The sequence below is a fragment of the Phaseolus vulgaris genome, chromosome 4 (assembly GCF_051622355.1).
Source record: "Phaseolus vulgaris cultivar YP4 chromosome 4, ASM5162235v1, whole genome shotgun sequence".
Taxonomy (NCBI): Eukaryota; Viridiplantae; Streptophyta; class Magnoliopsida; order Fabales; family Fabaceae; genus Phaseolus; species Phaseolus vulgaris.
This window is the reverse complement of record NC_143501.1, coordinates 31,919,084-31,938,436: the sequence shown is the minus strand read 5'-3', so window position 1 is coordinate 31,938,436 and position 19,353 is coordinate 31,919,084. Positions and strand designations below refer to the sequence as shown.

Genomic DNA, 19,353 nt, shown 5'->3' with positions numbered 1-19,353 from the left:
TCATTATTGTTTTACAAACCACGATGACATAAGTAGATACAAATATAGGTAAAGGGCATATCAAAGTCTATAAACATTTTATTTGGCTTGATTTTATAAATATTTTGTATTTATATAAGTTTAAAAGTGTACCATAAACATATTTTGAATTATCTTATGTTTTTTATACCTTTGTTTGATTTCCAACATGTTAGATAATATATATTTGAGGGTTATACATTATTTAATAACTTCTTTTTTTATCACTTTTTATAAAAGAAAGAAGAATTTTACCTGTAATAAATAAAAAATATTTTATATCTTTAATAAATAAATAATTAAATTATTTCAAAATAACGAAATAAGTTGTCCTTTTAATAATGGCTAGACAATTTTTTTAATACTATTTTTACAAAATTATATATATATATATATATTAAATTGTATTATTTATATTTATTTAATTAATTATATAAAAATCTATATCATTATATAAATATATATATTAAATTGTATTATTTTTAGTTAATTATATAAAATTTATATCATTATATATAAATACACACACATATATATATAATAAATACTTAAATTTTCCTATAAAATATTATTAAAATAAAATATTATGAATCATTGTAAAAATTACTTTTAATCGCTATCATTTAGTATATTTTATAAATGTTTTATATAATAATAATTTATTTCGTAATTCCCATCCCGATTAATTGGTTAAGAAAATATATCAAATTATTAAAATTAACTGCATGTTATAAATTTTAAGTATTTATATAATCACTTTTAAGTATTATTTTTCACAAAAATACTTTGAAGAACTGATTCCAAAATTTATTAATTTTTTATTATAGTATTCATATATTTGTTCACTATCTTTTGATTTTGAAACATACATTATTAGTTTAACTTGTCGTTGTTAAAATTATTTAATAAATATCATCATTAATGAGTATATTTAAAACCATTAAGCTTAAAGAAGTCTATCAAATTAATTTGATCTTACCAATGACATTTCGTAAAAGTTGAAGACTAGAATACCCTTACAAAATTGGAAAAAAAAGAAATTGATAGTTTAGACTGTAAAAATTATTCTCTGGCAAATTTAGAATTAATTACTTAATATAACTAAATATCAATAAAATGATTTTTTATAATGTTGTTTATAAAATATCTTTTAAAGTATCTAAATTAAAATAAAATAAATATACATCTGCATATGGATAATATTTTTTATTTAAATCAATACAAAATTTGGTGGTATTATTATAGTTTTTATATACATATTTATCTTTTATATATGTCATGTATTGGTTTTAGAATACATATTATTAACTTGCAATTATCTAATTAATCTATTAAATTTATTACATATTATCAACAACAATGGTGAGATTTAAGTCTTTAACAATATATTATATTAATTCAAGCCTTTTTAAATTTGATTAAAAGGATATTTATAAAAAAAAACATTTATAAGGTTCGAGAAATTTATTTAAAATCACAATTTTTTTTTCATTGACAAATTTAGGGTTTTTAATATTATTGAATGCTAATGATATATATACATGGAACAAATGTGAAAAATAGATTATCCTAATAATAAATTATATCTACAAATGATTATAACCAAAATTAGTTTTTTACATATGTTAGTAATTTTAAGATAATTAAATTTTTACGAAAAAAATGTTGTAAATGTAAAGGCAAAAAAAAAAAAAAACTAACGAAAAATAATCACAAAATACAAATTTTCATATGCACGAAAAATCCTTATTTTTCATAAAAAAAAAGTATACTACATTTCAGTTTAAATTTCAGATATCTCGTTTTTTTTCCTGAAAACATTCATTTTTACCAAACATTCTATAATTTAGATTTTAATTATAGGTGTAATCACTTTTATATTGACCCAAGGCAAATTAATTTTTGTACCGAATCATTCAATGCTCCACATTATAGTTAATTTAATGTGTAACTTGTTTTTTCAAAAAAGAAGGGATTGTTATATTTTAATTATTGTGGTTATTAATTATTTAGAAATTGGGTTATTGAAGATTATTTAAAATAGAAAATAGAAATGTATATTATATGTTTGGTGACCTTTTATTCATAATATTTTATTTTTATATTATATATTATTAACTAAAAATTAGCAAACTTGTAAATACTTACGTCCTTATTAAATTTAATTACTGTTGTTGGGACATGATAGTATTATGCTGCTATTTTCGTTTATATTTTTTAAGCTGAAATATTTAATATACATGCATTTGTCAATACTGTCAAATAAAGTGAGGAATGTCGTAGTTAGGTAACAATGTACCGAATTTTCAAAGTTTGCTATGAATGGCAACTGAATAAAGAGGCAAAGTCTCACAAATAAAAAATACTAACAGTAAAAACTAAAAATAGTTTAATTATGTTGGTGACCTTTTCAACAAAGAAAATTAGGGTAAAATCAATTTCCAACTCTTAACTTTTTATTTTTCTGGATCAACATTGGTCTAAACATAAAGTACGATACGAAGTATCTTAGTTTTTACTCTTGTTTTATATTTCCCCTTCCTTATCGTACATTTACAAGGACAGAGTTTATCCGTACTGTTTTTTAATCAAATTTTTAAATTTATATCAATGGTTCATGATGATTTTTAATGTACACATAACCAAAATAAGTTAATTTTAAAGTTGTTTATTATATCAAATTTATTATTTTTCTCCTTCCTTTTATTTTGCTACAATTGAACTTTTGTTTTTTTATTGTCTAATATGTATTCCATATATGTATTCCATTGGTACAAGAAACTAATAAATTATGTTTTCTTAGTGTCAGCCAACTGTATATATTTATCTTTTTTATTGTACTTAAAAAATAATATATTAACAGTGATATTATTTCGATAAATGAAACAAAAAACATCAAAATTATGAATGCTGAAAATTAAATGGAAATTATGGTAGTTAGAATGTGTGGTATATAAATATTAGACTTAGATTGTAATAAATGTTGAAAAATATTCACATAAATTCTAAATAACTGAAATGCTCAGATGTACATGTACGAGTTGTTATAATGTTGTCAACAAATACAGTGATATCATTTATATTTGAATATTTTATTTATTTATTTCTAATTTTTCTGCAATTTTATTTACTTTAATAATTTACATTGACACTTTATTACTTTATTTTACTTTCAAATATAATTTAACTTAAATATTTTATTTATTTTTTTACTTTTTAAATAGAAATTTAAAAAAATTCTTATTCTAAGTAGTATAATGAAGACATCAATTAAAAGTAAAATCAAATAATATTACATAAGTAAAAACAAATTTTTTCTTACGAACAACTTTAATAAGAATTAAACTTAAATTCACTTTTAAATAATATAATATCAAAATTTATTTTAATAAAATTTGTTAAACTTATAATATAATTTGTTATTACGATGTTGTTGAATTACCATAAAAATATTGTCGTACACTCGATATATATTTTTTCTATAATTATTTTATATTATTAAATTAAAATTACTATTTTATCATCTAATAAAAAAATTAATAAATAAAAATATTTCAGAAATACTACAACCCTATTACATATCACTTGTTATCCATATCAAAACACGTAATCTTGTTACAATATATAATTGATATATAATTAAGGATACTTCAATCCTATTACATACCACATATGTTATCTTATCAAAACACCTAATCAATATTATATGATATTAGTAAAGTGTAAAATTATTTGTTATGATATAAAATGCGAAAAGTAAATGCAATTGGAGGGTCACTCAATGTGAAGGTTTCTGGGGCATTATAATTGATAGTTTATTGATGAAGTTAGGTTCTGAGGTTTTGGAAGTCAATGTAATTGTGTTATTCACGTGGCTTTCATATTATAATAATGATAAAGGAAAAAAATTGAATTTGGAATATAGGTTATTGGTGGTCTATGGCTGGAGTAATGATATTGAATTTGGAAGAGATTAATGGTCCTGCATTAAATTAGAGGTAAATCAAACTGATAATGATATTAGAAAGAGAATTTTGAGTTCTATGACATAAGAGTACACTTTAAATGTAACTTACCATTTTGCACTTCATATATTCAAGATACATTTGAACAAACACTTGTTAAAAGAATATATATCTAATATATTCTTCAAATTACTTATAATATTATATATCTTTTATCGTATCAAGTATATAACTATTTATACATATACTATAAGAATGAACTAATTTAAAATAAGCACCGCTTATAGTATTTTTGTAGGGACAAGTTTCTCCTTTGCAAAGTTCTTGGTTCTTTTTGTTTCCATGTGTTCAGTTTTTTAATTTGTTTTTGGTTTCTCGATCTTCTCAATGTACAAGAATGGGTATGTATTAAGAATTAGATTTAACTAAATTAATGTGAGATTTACAATAATCTATATACTATGAAATATTTTTATTTTTATCGGTGTGGGATCTTTAACACACTTCCTTCACTCAGAGATTGTCGATTTGTGCATATGACTATATACTTATGGGTAGTCCAATAGACTTACCTCACCCTGATGCTACTAATTCATGCGTAAAACTATATGTTTAGGCAAAATTTCCCTAAACCTTTATATCTTCTCCCTGCACCTCTATACTTCTTTTAATTCCAATAATACATTTGTGAGTATGGTGGAGGATGTGATGTCTTCTTCATTTTCAAGTGGTGGAGGTTGTTTGTGTTGACTAGTGTTGAACGTTGGTGATTAAGGTAAGTTTTGTGATATTTTTACTAATGGTAGTTATGTTTTCGTTCACTTGTTTTTTTTTTATTCTTTTGGAAACCACAAAACTGTGAAAAAAAAACAAGCAAAGTGCAAAATTGCATACAAAACTAAAAAAAAATATTTTCGCATTGGAAAAACGTCGAATACAACGAATCTTCAAAAAAAAATTAAAAATGTTAAAATCAACTTTTCACAATCAATAAGAATGTAGAGAGAGAATGTATGGAGGTGTAAGGAGAATTTTTCTATATTTTTTTTATGGTTCAATAGCGGCTCAAGTGAGATTTGCACTCACTTATATATCATGAAATGTCTTTAGCTCTAGTCGATATGAGATCTTCAATATCTACCATTACACTATTACGTTTAAGTCAATTTTAGTTTGAGGATTATACTAAACTAGTTTAGGATTAAAATATTTTCTTACCTTATTTATAATAATGACTTTGGACCTCTAACCGTCCAACCGTAGAAATGATTAAGTTGAATCCAATTCAGTTCAATTACTTTTTAACTATAATTTGTGGTGTATTTAGCCTGTAGTTATATGTTAATGGCGTTTTTAGACCTTATGTGTTATTGAAAAAGTAAATGCGAGGTGTGCTGATATATCGAGACACCGGATAAGTACGCAGTTTCTCCGCTCTCAAATACCGGTAGTATAAAGAATCAATAACACAATGTATATAATATGTTATCAACATTTCATCCACCTACAAAAGTTTCAACTGAATTGTTTTTAATTAAAATGTAGAAAGCTAGCAATTAGGTTTTAATAAAATAGAACGTTTTTGAAAAATTTATATTAAAAGTGTCTTGTCAAATATTAACGTCTCATAATGGGTTTAATGAGGCCCGTTAATATCTTTGGACTTTTTCTTGAAACGTATTTCATAATCTATTGTGTGCGACTAATTTCGTTTGCAGTAATACAGTTGTTGATGAATTAACGGGTAGTGTTTAAAAACTAGATCAATTTATCGAATAAATTTTAATATTTTAAAATAATAAATCTTAAAAAATAAATATGATGATGTATATGCTCTTAGTATTAAAATTTTAAATAAATAAATATTTGTAAAAATCTATCTATTTATATAAGTTTTTTATATTAAATATACAAAATTGTGTCCTCAAATCATATATCAAATAAATAAACATTTTAAAAATTTATTTAATGAAAATTTAGTAAGTTAAAAAATAGTAAAAGGAAAAGAAAGATGATTCCCTCGTCGGACTAGATGATGAGTTCCGCTTGATTTGTCTTCAATGAATACTTCGAGATGTTGTTGTTTTGTGACAAAAGATGTTCTATCTATTGATCACACTCCTTCCGACGATCAAATCAATTAGAACATTCAAACTATAAAATTTGTTTCTGTATAAAGTACTCAGAAAAAACGTACATTTACCCGAGATCTTAAACGCCTTTTATAGACATTCCTTCAACAATTTTCATCAACTAAAATATTGTTTCAATAACAAGAATATAATTTCAAGAACAAGAATATAATTTCAACAGTAAAACATTCTGGTGCACCTTTTATTGTCAGGTGCTATACCACATCATTCCTAACAGTTTTATTTGTATTTAAAAGATTTAAATAATTTTACTAATTCAGTTATTCTTTGTTATTTTTACTTTAATAATCTTTTACGTATAGGCTACCAAACATCTAGGTCGATCTCATGTCATTGGGCCCATACCTACTCCAGACCGAATTGTATATAACTTTATCTAACCGAGTTTACTACGCTTAAGTGCTTGGATTGAGAATCCGAGCATGTCTAACCAGTACAAAAGACATATACAAAACTTTTAAATATGTAATCATATTAAATATATTAATTGAAATTTAATTAATTTTTTACATAAAGAAAAAATTATAAATATAAATAAAAAATTATAAAATTAGAATATATTTACTTTTTATTATGAGCTTGTATAAGTTATTTAAATCTAACCTTGACATGATGCAGAGAGTAGGGTATTTTGAACAAAACTATGTGGTTTACCTGTATAACTTCCAATCTATGTGGGTGTGAGTTTGTATTTTTAAGTTAAAAATTGAATTGAATATTTAAAATCCGGTCTATAATGTACACATGAACTAAATGGATTTTCTTTATGGAGTTACCCTTATCTAATATAAAATAAGTTCAATAGTTTTTTTCTTTTTTTATCAGCTACTTCTATAGTATAATCTAGAATATTAGGTTTTTAATTTTCATCGAGCATTTCATTGTTATCACCACCTCCAAATCTTGAAAGATTTTTTAAAATTTGTCTTCGATTTTAATATCCAACTCACTCTCATACACATGTTTCGCGATTTGATTCTGATACCGAAAATCTCTATACTTTACTCGATCTTCGAATTGAAGTCACTCTCCATTATGTTTTCATATGCCAATTTTAATTTGTAGTAGTTTCAGTTTAGATTATGGATGACAAATGACTCCGCCTTCATGGTATTCTTTCAACTCATTTTAATTTTGATGGGGAATTCATATATTGATCGGATACGGGTATGGTATAGGTACGAGTATAGGGAATATTCAATTTTTTTAAATTTGGTATGGGAATGGGATGAGTATGTAAATATTTTTCTCATCTCCTTCCAAGTACATCTTTGTCTTCATTTTTTTTCTATTTTAAATTATTAAAACATCTTTAATTTATTAGGTAAATTTTTCTTTTATACTTCATAACTTAGTTTTAGGTCTTTGATATTTTTTCTCTTTATCTATAATTATTTAGACAAAAAAACAATTAGTTACTAAACTAAATTAGATAGTATTTTAGAGACTACAAAAGTTATTGTTATCTAAATTAATTTCTATTATTAATAAATAATTTATAAATTGATATCTAATTAGCTACTAAGATTAGGAATCAACTTTAAAGTCTAAATAATTGGTAGCTAATTATATAGAAATTTAAAAACTATTTATCAATCATATAAACTAATTTAAATATCAATAATTTATTTAGTGTCTAAAATAATATCTAATTTAGTCAATATAAGAAATAATTACTTTATTATTTATAAAATTGATTTCTATTTCTAATAATAATTAATATTCGTAGTACGTAAGGGAAGAAGTATAAGTGCAGTTACAAGTATACCTTTTCTCCATCGATGACGAGACAAAATATATATATCACGACAAACAATCACCTTCTTTGTCATTGGATTGTACAATTTGTATCCCCCATGCTTATATCTAATGAAAATGGTCTTTACTGCCTTATCATCCAACTTTGATCTTGTTGCATTGGGAACATGAGCATAAGTAATTGACCCAAATACCTTTAAGTGTTGCACATTGGGTTTGAATCCACTCCATGCCTCAATCGGAATTGTGTTAGAAACACTCCGAGTGGGTGATCTGTTTATCAAATATACCGCACATGTTACGGCCTCAGCCCAAAAATAATTTGGCATACCTTTCGCTTTAAGCATGCTCCTCGCTATGTCCATGATTGTTCTATTCTTTCTCTCAGCAACTCCGTTGTGTTGAGGTGTGTAGGGGCAAGTTATGTTATGTTGCAACCCAAGTTCTTCATAGTACCTCTTGAATCCATTAGACTTGTACTCACCTCCTCCATCACTACGCACCATCTTAATTTGTCTACCACTCTCTCTTTCAACAAATGCTTTAAATATTTTAAAGCAGTGGAATACCTCATCCTTGCTTTTCAATACATAAATCCAGATTTTCCTTGAAAAATCATCAATAAAGGTTAAAAAATACTTATTACCTCCAACTGATGATATGTTCATCGGGCCACAAACATCTGTATGAACAAGCTCTAAAGGAAATTTTGCACGCCAAGAAACCTTAACAAATGGTGTACAAATGGTGTTTTGTTATTCTTTCCAAAAATGCAAGTCTCACACAATTGATCAAGGTGATGAATATGGGGTAAACCATTCACTAAATTTCTTTTGGAAAGATTTTCCAAACTCTGAAAAGTTAAGTGCCCAAAGCGTAAATGCCATAACCACGATTCATTATTCACTATTGCATTCAAGCACTTGAAATCACCCATTTGAATATCTACTGAAAACATGCGGTTTTTTGATAAAAAGGTTTTAAGAATCAAATTACCTTTTTTTTTATCAAAAATTGATAATTTATTTTCAACTATGTGCATCTCATAACCCTTCTTAGCCAGTTGTCCCATACTCAACAAATTACTTTTCATATCAGGTACATAGAAAACATCATAGATGTACCTATGATCACCATTCTTCAATGTGATAAGAATTCGCCCTTTTCCAGTCACCGAAACGAACATGCCATCACCGAATTTCACTTTTGTGCGAAATGAGTCATCCAAATCTGCAAACAACTCCTTCTGACCACACATATGATTTGTGCAACCTGTATCCAAATACCAAGTCTGATTGTTTGGGGTTTCATTTGATGTGGCTGTAATTAGTACTGTATGATCCTCTTCATCTTGTACGTGATTACTGTCTTCTTGAGCACAATTGGCAGCATGATTATCACCTTTTGATATGCACTCATTTGCATAATGGCCACGTTTATGGCAATTATAACACTCAACATTTGATTTATTATAAATGCCCCCTCGTACTCCGCGACCACGTTCCCCGTGCCAAGCGCCTCCATGATTCTGGCCACCACGACCTTTGCTAAAATAGCTACCATGTTTATGATAGGAGCTACCAATTGAGGCTTGTTCTTGTAAAGCCTGTACAATTGGTTTTTCAATCTTATTGTCATTCATCCGCTGCTCATGCACTCGTAGAGAACCAGACAATAACCTTACTGTCATTTTTTAAATGTCATTGGCCTCTTCAATTGCGACAACAACATGTTCAAATCTGGGAGTTAAAGACCTCAAAATCTTTTCCACCTTTGCCTGCTCTGAATGTGTTTCACCATTGGTCTTCATTTGATTTGTCAAGGCAATAACTTTATTTATATAGACATCAATAGTCTCTGTGGTTTCCATCTGCAGCAGTTCATATTGGCATCTTAGGGTTTGAAGACACACCCTCTTGATCTTATCATCACCTTTATAATTGGTTGACAAAATTGTCCAAGCCTCATTGGCAGTTGTTGCTCCTTCTATCTGCTCAAACGTCTCGTCATTCATCCCTTGATGAATGAGATACAAAGCCTTATTGTCCTTCTTCTTCTGGTCATGATGCGCTACTCGTTGCGCCTCAGTTGCATTAGCAGCTAATGCAGACACTCCACTTTCAACGACATCCCATAACTCATGATAATCAAACAAAACTCTCATTTGCACACACCACCGATTGTAATTTTTTCCATCAAGGATAGAGACTGATAATTGGGTAGAGTTCATGATAACAGACTAGCTCTGATACTAGTTGTAGGAACTAATTGAAGGAAATAAGAGAAGACAAAAGATTGTAGCAACTGATTGAACGTAATTGCACAAAATTGCAAAACTGATCTTATTCATTTTGATTCACTCAATCACATATATATAATAATTACAATTACTGGAAGCTATAAATTAGGAATACTAATAGGCCTGTAAATTGACCATTAATGCAATATAACGGTAAAATAATTTAAGGGTAATAAAATCTGAATTAATAACCAACAGTATTGTACAGGAAAGTGACTCCGTTGAAACAGAGGGGACCCTACCTATTGATTGCACTCCGACGATCAAGTCAGTAAAGAGCTTACTAGAATTTAAGAAGTATTCAATTTCAGTCTTAGAAACAACGTACATTTACCTGAGGTCTCAAGCCCCTTTTATAGCTTATCTCTTGTAACAATTTTTTCTCATGAGAATCTAATCTCAATTGAAAGCATACTCAACAGGAAAATATTTTGTTTATGGGCGCCTTCTGTCAAGGTGCTACAAAAAAAAAAAAAAAATCTTATATCTAAGGAGAACATAAAATAATATCAGAACAACCACCTGCCAATAGGGCACCAACTTATGTGCCAACATCAGGAAATATTCTGTTTACGTGGACACCCTACTCATGGTGCAACGTTATCTTTTGTCATACATGAAACTTAACCACTATGTGCCCTAGAACACACATACTTAAGTTAAAAGAAACATTTACTTGACCTAGGCACCACATGTACTATATGTACCCCTAGGTTCAAAAATACCCTTTACTAGCAGCCTTATACTAACGTATAAAAAGGTTATTTTAGTCATGCCACAACGGGCTTACCAATAAAATTAGGCCAAACTCATGACCCATTTTGCTGGCCCAACAAAGCTGACCTACCTCTACCATGCACCGAGCCTGACCACCGACCACTATGCCTTGAACGCTCTGTCCAGTACATTATCTACAGTTAAAACCTTTATTAAGTCATTTACTAAGAATTGTAGTTTCCCTCGCTAAACCATCCCTGAGGAACGTGTTCCCTAAGGTTTTTTTAAACCTCAGGAAAAGTCTTTCAGAACTCTTGTTAAATATCATGGGTTTAAGAACCTCCATAAAATATCATGGGTTTCAAAACCTCCATTAAATACTATGAGTTTAAAAACCTTCATAAAATACCATGGGTTTAAGAACCTCCATAAAATTTTGAACCATGAGTTTCAAAAATTTCCGTAAAATTATAATTCGTTTGAAATAACCTCCAACCTCATTTTCCACCATCTCTAACGATCCTCCTGACTTCTCTCTTCAGCCGTAGACACACTACTCTCCGATACAGACTCAATGGTAGCCGACGACAGTCCTAACAAGGAATCACAATTTAGCCACTCTTATGTCTATTATATCTAAGGAGAGAAACACTAAATAAGGCAATATCTTCTTCTTACTCCAATATTACTTCTTCCATCACTTTACTTCCCTAACTTGGGTCACAAGCCATTGTTACCTAGCTCGACAACAAGTAGTATTTATCACTGCTTTATATATCCTAAATAATTGCATTATCTGTAAGATGTGGGCTTCAAGGCCATGTGTTCTTGGCTAAAGATTGCAAGAACATATTGCGAGGAGAAATTAATTTTATTACTTCTCACTTTTACAGGGAATTAATTATTACATGCATTTTAAAATAAAGGCCTTAATTTAAAATATTTCAAAATTATGAGAATTCAATATTAACAATTATAACTAAAACTAAAATTGCACATAAAATATATGTATATCAAAAGCTAAAACAAAATAAGTTAGATTTTTTGAAGTATGAGCTCGTAAAAAAAATTAGAAATTATATAAACCATTTACCATCAATCATAAGAAATATGAAAATACGGTTGAAATACTTATCATCCAATATTAGTTGTTGAAATACTTATTATCCAAGGTTATTTTGCCAAGGTTATTTTGCTGAGTTTTTTAAATAATTTTTTGAAATTTTAGAAAACTTATTTGTGTATAATATTGACTTGTAATATTTTTAAATAATTTATTTCCAAATATATCAAAGAAATATAATATTGACTTGTAATATTTTTATTATAGTTTTGTGTATAATTTTTTTTATCATATTTTAATTTTAAAATATATAATATTTGTTTATAATTGTATAATAAATACCCTTAAACGTCAAATAGAGTGAGAAATGTCATAGTTACGTAACAATAAAGTTCGCTATTGTAAACGAATAAAAAGGCAAAGACTATTTATTGCTCTCAAAGTATAAAACTAAAACATTTAGTGTTGTTTTCTTCAAAGAAAATAAGGTTAATGTCAACATTACTATTTACTACCTATTAACTAGCTATTTTCCTATATTGGTCCAAACACAAACAATTAGAATCAATTTTTATACCTCACCTTTTTTGCACATATTTTATACACGTCCTATCGTACATTTACATGGAAATAAATATTACAATTATTTTTCAATAAAATTATAAATGTATCTATATATAGATTAGGATTTGTATAAGAGGTCATTTACACATCTTTATATTTAAGTAGTTATATAGTCAAAATTTATTTATTGTAATATTAGGTTCTTTAAGTTAAGAGTTATGGTGGTAAATTAAATGGAAAATGAATATAACTTTTAAGAAATGATTGTTCGTAAATTTAAAATGATTTATTTTTCATTTATCCTAAACTTTAATTTCTCTAATACTAAGATTAGTTGTTTATTCTTTTGTGATATTAGTTCCATTTATAAGTAAGAAAAAGTAAATATATCAATATATTGATTTATCTTATATTAATTGTTTTACTAAAAAAATCAAGATATTCATTTAGAAAAGTTATGTTTTCTAATAATTTGATTTTATCTCTCTTCTCCATGTTAATAATGTGAGAGTTTTCATCTTTTCAATCAACTAGTAATCAGATTTTTTGATAATATGAACAAGTTTTGGAGAGTTCATATGTAAAGTTGAAAAGTCTTTTAGGAATTAGAGTAGCTTTCTCTTAGATAAGAAGAACTAGGATATTAATATATATTAATATATATATATATATATATATATATATATATATATTAATAATAATAAAAAAGAATTGAGTTTTTTAGGATCTTATATCTTTTATTAAGTTTAGTCTTTTGATTAAACTCATCAAATTGGTTGTGATTAGGTTTTTTGTTTGGAAGCTAGAATCCAGCTGAGGATTATTCTACATAATGTTATTGAATCTATGAAAGACTCTATTTACCTGTTTCGTAACGCTTCAAAAAATTCTATGAATAATGATGTTTTTGATTTCTCTGTGATCAAGTTTTTTTGGTATCAACACTAGAAACAACAAAATTTTGCAGACTTTTTAAGTGATTTAGGAAATTCATTCTTTTGGTTGTATTAATATTAATATTGATGGAGTTTTCAAAGATTCTCAAACTATCGTATTCTACTATCTGGGATTTTTAGAGGCAATATGAGAAGTTTATTGGAGGTTTCTCTGTTTTTTGGAATTCATTCTGCTTTGGCTATTGAGGTTATGGGTATTGTTCCTGCCTTTGAAGAAGCATAAAAAAGAGTATAAATGTATTTGGTTGAAGAGTGATTCTTCTTTGGTTTACTCTATTTTTCACTATAGGATTCTGATTCCTTGGTTCTTTAGCAATAGATCGAATAAATAAATTGTACTATAAAGGTATTTCTTTTAATGTTCCTCAGTTTTTTATAGAAGACAACTCTTGTGTTGATAAAGCTTGCCAATTTATGTTTCTTCATAGGCAAAACTTTGCATGGTACAACAATCTACCATCTAGCATTTTCTTGGAGTTCTTTCATTATAGTTATATGTTACCTTTGATTCATTTAGTTTAATGTGTTTCTCTATTCACTACAAGAAATTTGTTATTTATTACATACTTATTATTACACACGGATTCAAATTCGTATGTAAATTGAACATTACATACGAATTTTAATCCGTATGTAAAGTGACGTTACATACGGATTTTTACATACGAATTTTGATCCGTATGTAAAGTAAGCATTACATACGGATTTGGATCCATATATAAAGTTAGTATTACATACGAATTTTTACATAGGGATTTGGATCTGTATGTAAAGTCAGCGTTACATACAGATTTTTATATACGAATATGGATTTGTATGTAAAGTGAGCATTACATACGGATTTTTACATATGAATTTGTATTAAATATTTTAAATATTAATAAAATTAATAATTTAATAATATTAATTTTAATAATAATATTAATAATATTGTTTGGTGTAGTGGTTAAAGCTTCTTTGGTAACTAGAGAGACTTGGGTTCGAGTCCTGCCCACTGCAATTTGTGTCTAACATTAATAATAATTATGATAACATATATAATAATTGTAATTAATAATTGTAAAAATTGAGAGGTTTTCTATTTTGTTATGAAAGATTTGGTTTTCTATCATGAAAAATCTTGTTTTATAGATATATCGGTTAAACATTAATCAATCGCTTGAGCAACACTCAAGCAATGACATTTATTATATGCATAAAGATGATTGTTCAAATCATAGCTTGAAGTTTGAGAAAAAAAGATACTAAAAGAATAATATTTTCCTCTAAGACTCTCATCGTCCAAGTGATGACGGTTCAAAACTTTTGCACAAAATTTGGAATTGGTGGCATGTTACACCAAGTTAGATCACAAGTGATAATGTAACACGTTTGACTGACGAAAGAATCAATGTTGATTTTTTCTCAACTAGGAGTTTCTTAATCAAACATTGATTTGGATGCTCAAGTGACAAAAAAATGTCAAATCAATTACCTCTTTTCGTAAGTTGTTATTGCTCAATTGATATGAGTTGCTCAAGTAATACAAGTTGTTGTTTAAGTATTATGTTCACAACTTGAGCAAGAGGTCTTTCAAATAAGATCATATCTCTCAATCAATACATATTTGGGTGCAACTATAAGTATTTATGCAAAGGAGATGTTGTTGATATCTAATTTGTTATGTGAGTATATTTATGAAATTATTGCATGGATATTGATTTGTATATCCATGATGAATGGATGTATGTGACGAGATATGTTGGATTGATGTATGTTTTCTACCTAGGATGGTATCATGGTATTTTGTTGTTGTGAGAAACATTTAAGAAAATAATTTTCTTAACTTCATTAATAGTCTAAATAACATAAATTAAGATATCAAGTGGTAAGAAGTTAAAGGAGGTTCTTTCATCAAAGCTTGTGAAAAAAAGGTCAAAAACATAAGGGATGGTTGAATTGTATTTTAAAAACTTTTTAATTTTTTTTCAAAATGTCATTTGATGATATACAACCAGGCCATGATTTTGCTTGACAAATGTACGATCAAGTAATTTCCTTATGAGATTGCATCTGATGTGGAAATCTAAACACAACTTTAACTTTGATAAATGGATTGTCTAAAAAACTTTTCGAAACTTGTTTTTGCAAAAAAATCTTCATGTAAGATCAATTACAATTAGTTAACATAAATCTTAAAGATATAAGATGGATTTACCCTATATTTTTACACCGATTCATCTGTTAACGAAGACTACATCTAGTTCTCAATCAACGAAATAAGTTTCATTATGCAAACTATTCCTGTAAGATACAAATGAGTATTGTTTAGATCTCTTAGCCACTCCTAACAATGTTGAGTATTATTAGGAACACGACCACTCTTAGCTAAGATGCGTAATCTTTGGAATGCAACCACTCCTAAGTAAAACAAGTATTCTTTGGATGCAATCACTCCAAGGTAAGAAAAGTATTTTTTAAAATTTAACCACTCCTAACTAAGACCATAATTCTTTAAAACGTAACCACTAAGACGAGTATTCTTTAAAACGAAACCATGCCTAGTTAAAACTACTATTCTTCACTTATAGTTAAGACAAATATTATTTATAGTACAACCACTCATAGTTAAAAATCAATTATTATTTTAAAAACAACCCGTCATACTTAAGACAGTGTATATCATAGAGGTTTCCTTGTTAGCGTCTTATTACGTGTATAAATGCTATATATTAATTTTTTCAGTCATGATATATTAAAACTGCAAATAGTAAATACATACACTTTACTAAATTAATATTTTATTTATTTTTATTTTATTTTTTAATTAAAAATATTATTATATTTTTATAAGTGTTAGATGTATTAAAAATGTAAATGTTAGATGTATGTATAAAGAATAATGTTTTGTTAACACCCTCTGCACCATGACATACATTTGAAGCTGCGAATGTGTCAAAGATGATGACGTGGCAATGGCAGTTTTGTAACAATAATGTTTTCAGAAGCATATCGGAGATCGTTTTTGCGAACTCTTGTCCACCACCCTTGAGGACTCCTCCGGTGACACCCTCCTCTCCATATCCTGGCTTCGCCGCCTCCTCGACAAGTTCCTCTGCTGCGAGGTCGAGTTGAAAGCCGTTGTTCTCATGGGCCGCGACCCCTCAGATCGCCAAGCTGCCGCTTGACAAGCTCCTTCCGGAGCTCCTCGACCGCGTCGTCAAATCACTCGAAGTCTGCAATGCCATCGCTATCGGCCTTGACGCCGTCAAGAACCTCCAGTGCCTCGCCAAGATTTTTGTTTCCACGCTCAACGTGACGACACACCGGGAACAACTTCGGCGCTAAACGCAAGGATCGCGTGTGGTCGCTGTCGTGGACGATGGCATGGAACTGGTCGGCATTGAAACAGATTCACATGACTCTCAGAACACTGTCATTTGATGATTCGACTGCCAGAAACGCCGGTGTAAAACTCTTCGCCACGAGGATCGAAGGTGAAACTCTTCGGTCCAACACCACCATCAATCGGAACAACCTTCCACGTGTTCTGAATATGAGCCATATATTACACTGATTAGATGGCTTAATCGGTGTAATATGAATTATTATGAGGAAAAAATTTATTACATTAGTTATTACTAAGAACAACTAGTTATTACTGAGAACAACATTAATATATATTTTTTATATATTTTTTTATCATATTTTAAAATTCGTGTTACTAATTCGCGCATATTCTCATTCTACTAACGTTTGCGGTGACAAGATGTAGCGCCAATATGTATCAGTGTGAGAGGTTGTCAATATAATAGTACTCACATGTATAATGTATAATGTATAATGTATTTGATCGTTCAGATTATGTTAAAAGAAACTTTTCTCTAATATTTTATTTGGCTTTATATTTTAATGTGGAACTATGACTATTTTCTTTTGGAGAAAATAAAATCAGATTGATTAGGCAACTATAAAAGGGGACAGAAGCTTTAGGTAATAGCAGAATCAAAAGCCTTTGGAGATAAGTTGGGAGAAAATGGGGTCACTATTTGCCATTGCCACTCTCACTCTTTTCTTTGCCATGCTCTCTCTCACCTTGGCTACTCACGACAGGGACGACAGGGACGACAGGGACCGTCATCGCCGCCGTTCTCCTCCACCTCCAGTTCACAAGTACAGGCCACCACCTCCACCACCTCCCAGGAGGCCACATACCTCATCATCCCCACCACCTCCCAGAAGGACACGCAGGTCACCACCCCCACCACCACACCATAAGTCACCGCCACCACCACCTCCCAAGAACTCCTCTCCTCCACCCCCATACCATAAGTCACCGCCACCACCACCTCCCAAGAACTCCTCTCCTCCACCCCCACCCCCATACCATAAGTCACCGCCACCGCCATCCCCCAAGGACCCCTCTCCTCCACCACCACCGCACCATAAGTCACCACCCCCACCCCCAAAGGACTCCTCTCCTCCACCCCCTCCACCATACCATAAGTCACCGCCACCCCCACCCCCCAAGAACTCCTCTCCTCCACCCCCTCCACCATACCATAAGTCACCGCCACCCCCACCCCCCAAGAACTCCTCTCCTCCACCACCCCCCAAGGAGTCCTCTCCTCCACCTCCATCACCATACAATAAATCACCCCCACCCCCACCCCCCAAGGACTCCACTCCTCCACCCCCACCACCACACAATAAGTCACCACCACCACCACCCCCAAAGTATTCCTCTCCTCCACCTCCACCACCATACTATAAGTCACCCCCACCCCCCAAGGACTCCTCTCCTCCACCACCACACCATAAGTCACCACCACCACCCCAAAAGGACTCCTCTCCTACACCACCACCGCCATACTATAAGTCACCACCACCACCACCGCCATATTATAAGTCACCACCACCACCACCACACTACACGTACCCTTCTCCACCTCCCCCTCATCGTCACCACCACTAGATTGTTATTTGGTAGGATTCCTTGAAACTCTATAAATCTTAATCATTTTAAGATGCATTCATATTTCTAGCGTGAAAACTTTGTGGTTCTATTAATTCTATGTGATGAAAACTGATAGTATAAGCGCATGCACACGTACGTGTGGTTTTTCAGGAAATGAAGAACGTGTCCAAATAAAGAAGATGGAAAAAGCAGCATCTGCTGAAAAATGGAACGCGTTTTTGTGAAGCTAGTATTCATTTGGTTTCACTTTCTTTATATATTTACATATTTCAAGTTTTAAGAGACACTTCAATCTGATCCATGTCTCTCTTTCTCCTGCATGCGTTGCGGTTTTCAAACTGCTGCCCATGCACTGTGTTTTATTATTCCAACTTATATCATATCATATAATAAATAAATACCCTAAATTTATCACTCTTAACTTCCCATTATTTATTATATAAATTTCGTATGAGAAATGCTAATGGATGCGGAATATACTTCGTCAAAATGATGTACAAAGGATTTATAGAGCTCCAAATGCAAGAAACGCAAACGTGGAAGAAGAATGATGTACGGTGCCTCGTTTCCTTAACATCATTGATTCATTTCCATATTAGTAAAAAGGCTGAACATTATAAGTTTAAAATCTATAATATATCTCTATTCACTGCTTAATTACAAACACTATTGACCAGTATAAAAAATATAAAAAGATTTAGAGTTATCTAATCGTATAAACAATCGGTTTAAGTGGATGAACTGCAGATATTAAAGAGTGAATTTAGTTGAATATTCCCTTTTAGGTCATAGCCTATTTGTACAGTTTTTGGTAGGCAGAAGGCGAAAGTTAAGTCAACCTTGTTAATAATAATGGTTTAAATGACTTTAAATGGAAGTAGGTAATTTTGCAAAACAATAATT

General features: G+C 29.7%; 1 protein-coding gene across 1 annotated transcript; it reads left to right on the top strand.

Moving 5' to 3' along the window:
• The first annotated feature begins 17,360 nt into the window (after nucleotides 1-17,360).
• On the top strand, nucleotides 17,361-18,864 carry LOC137837366 (uncharacterized). Its single transcript, XM_068646345.2, has 2 exons — nucleotides 17,361-18,458; nucleotides 18,601-18,864. Exon 1 carries the CDS (start codon nucleotides 17,509-17,511, stop codon nucleotides 18,445-18,447), a length of 939 nt encoding a protein of 312 aa, XP_068502446.2. The 5' UTR covers nucleotides 17,361-17,508; the 3' UTR covers nucleotides 18,448-18,458; nucleotides 18,601-18,864.
• The last annotated feature ends 489 nt before the right edge of the window (nucleotides 18,865-19,353 follow it).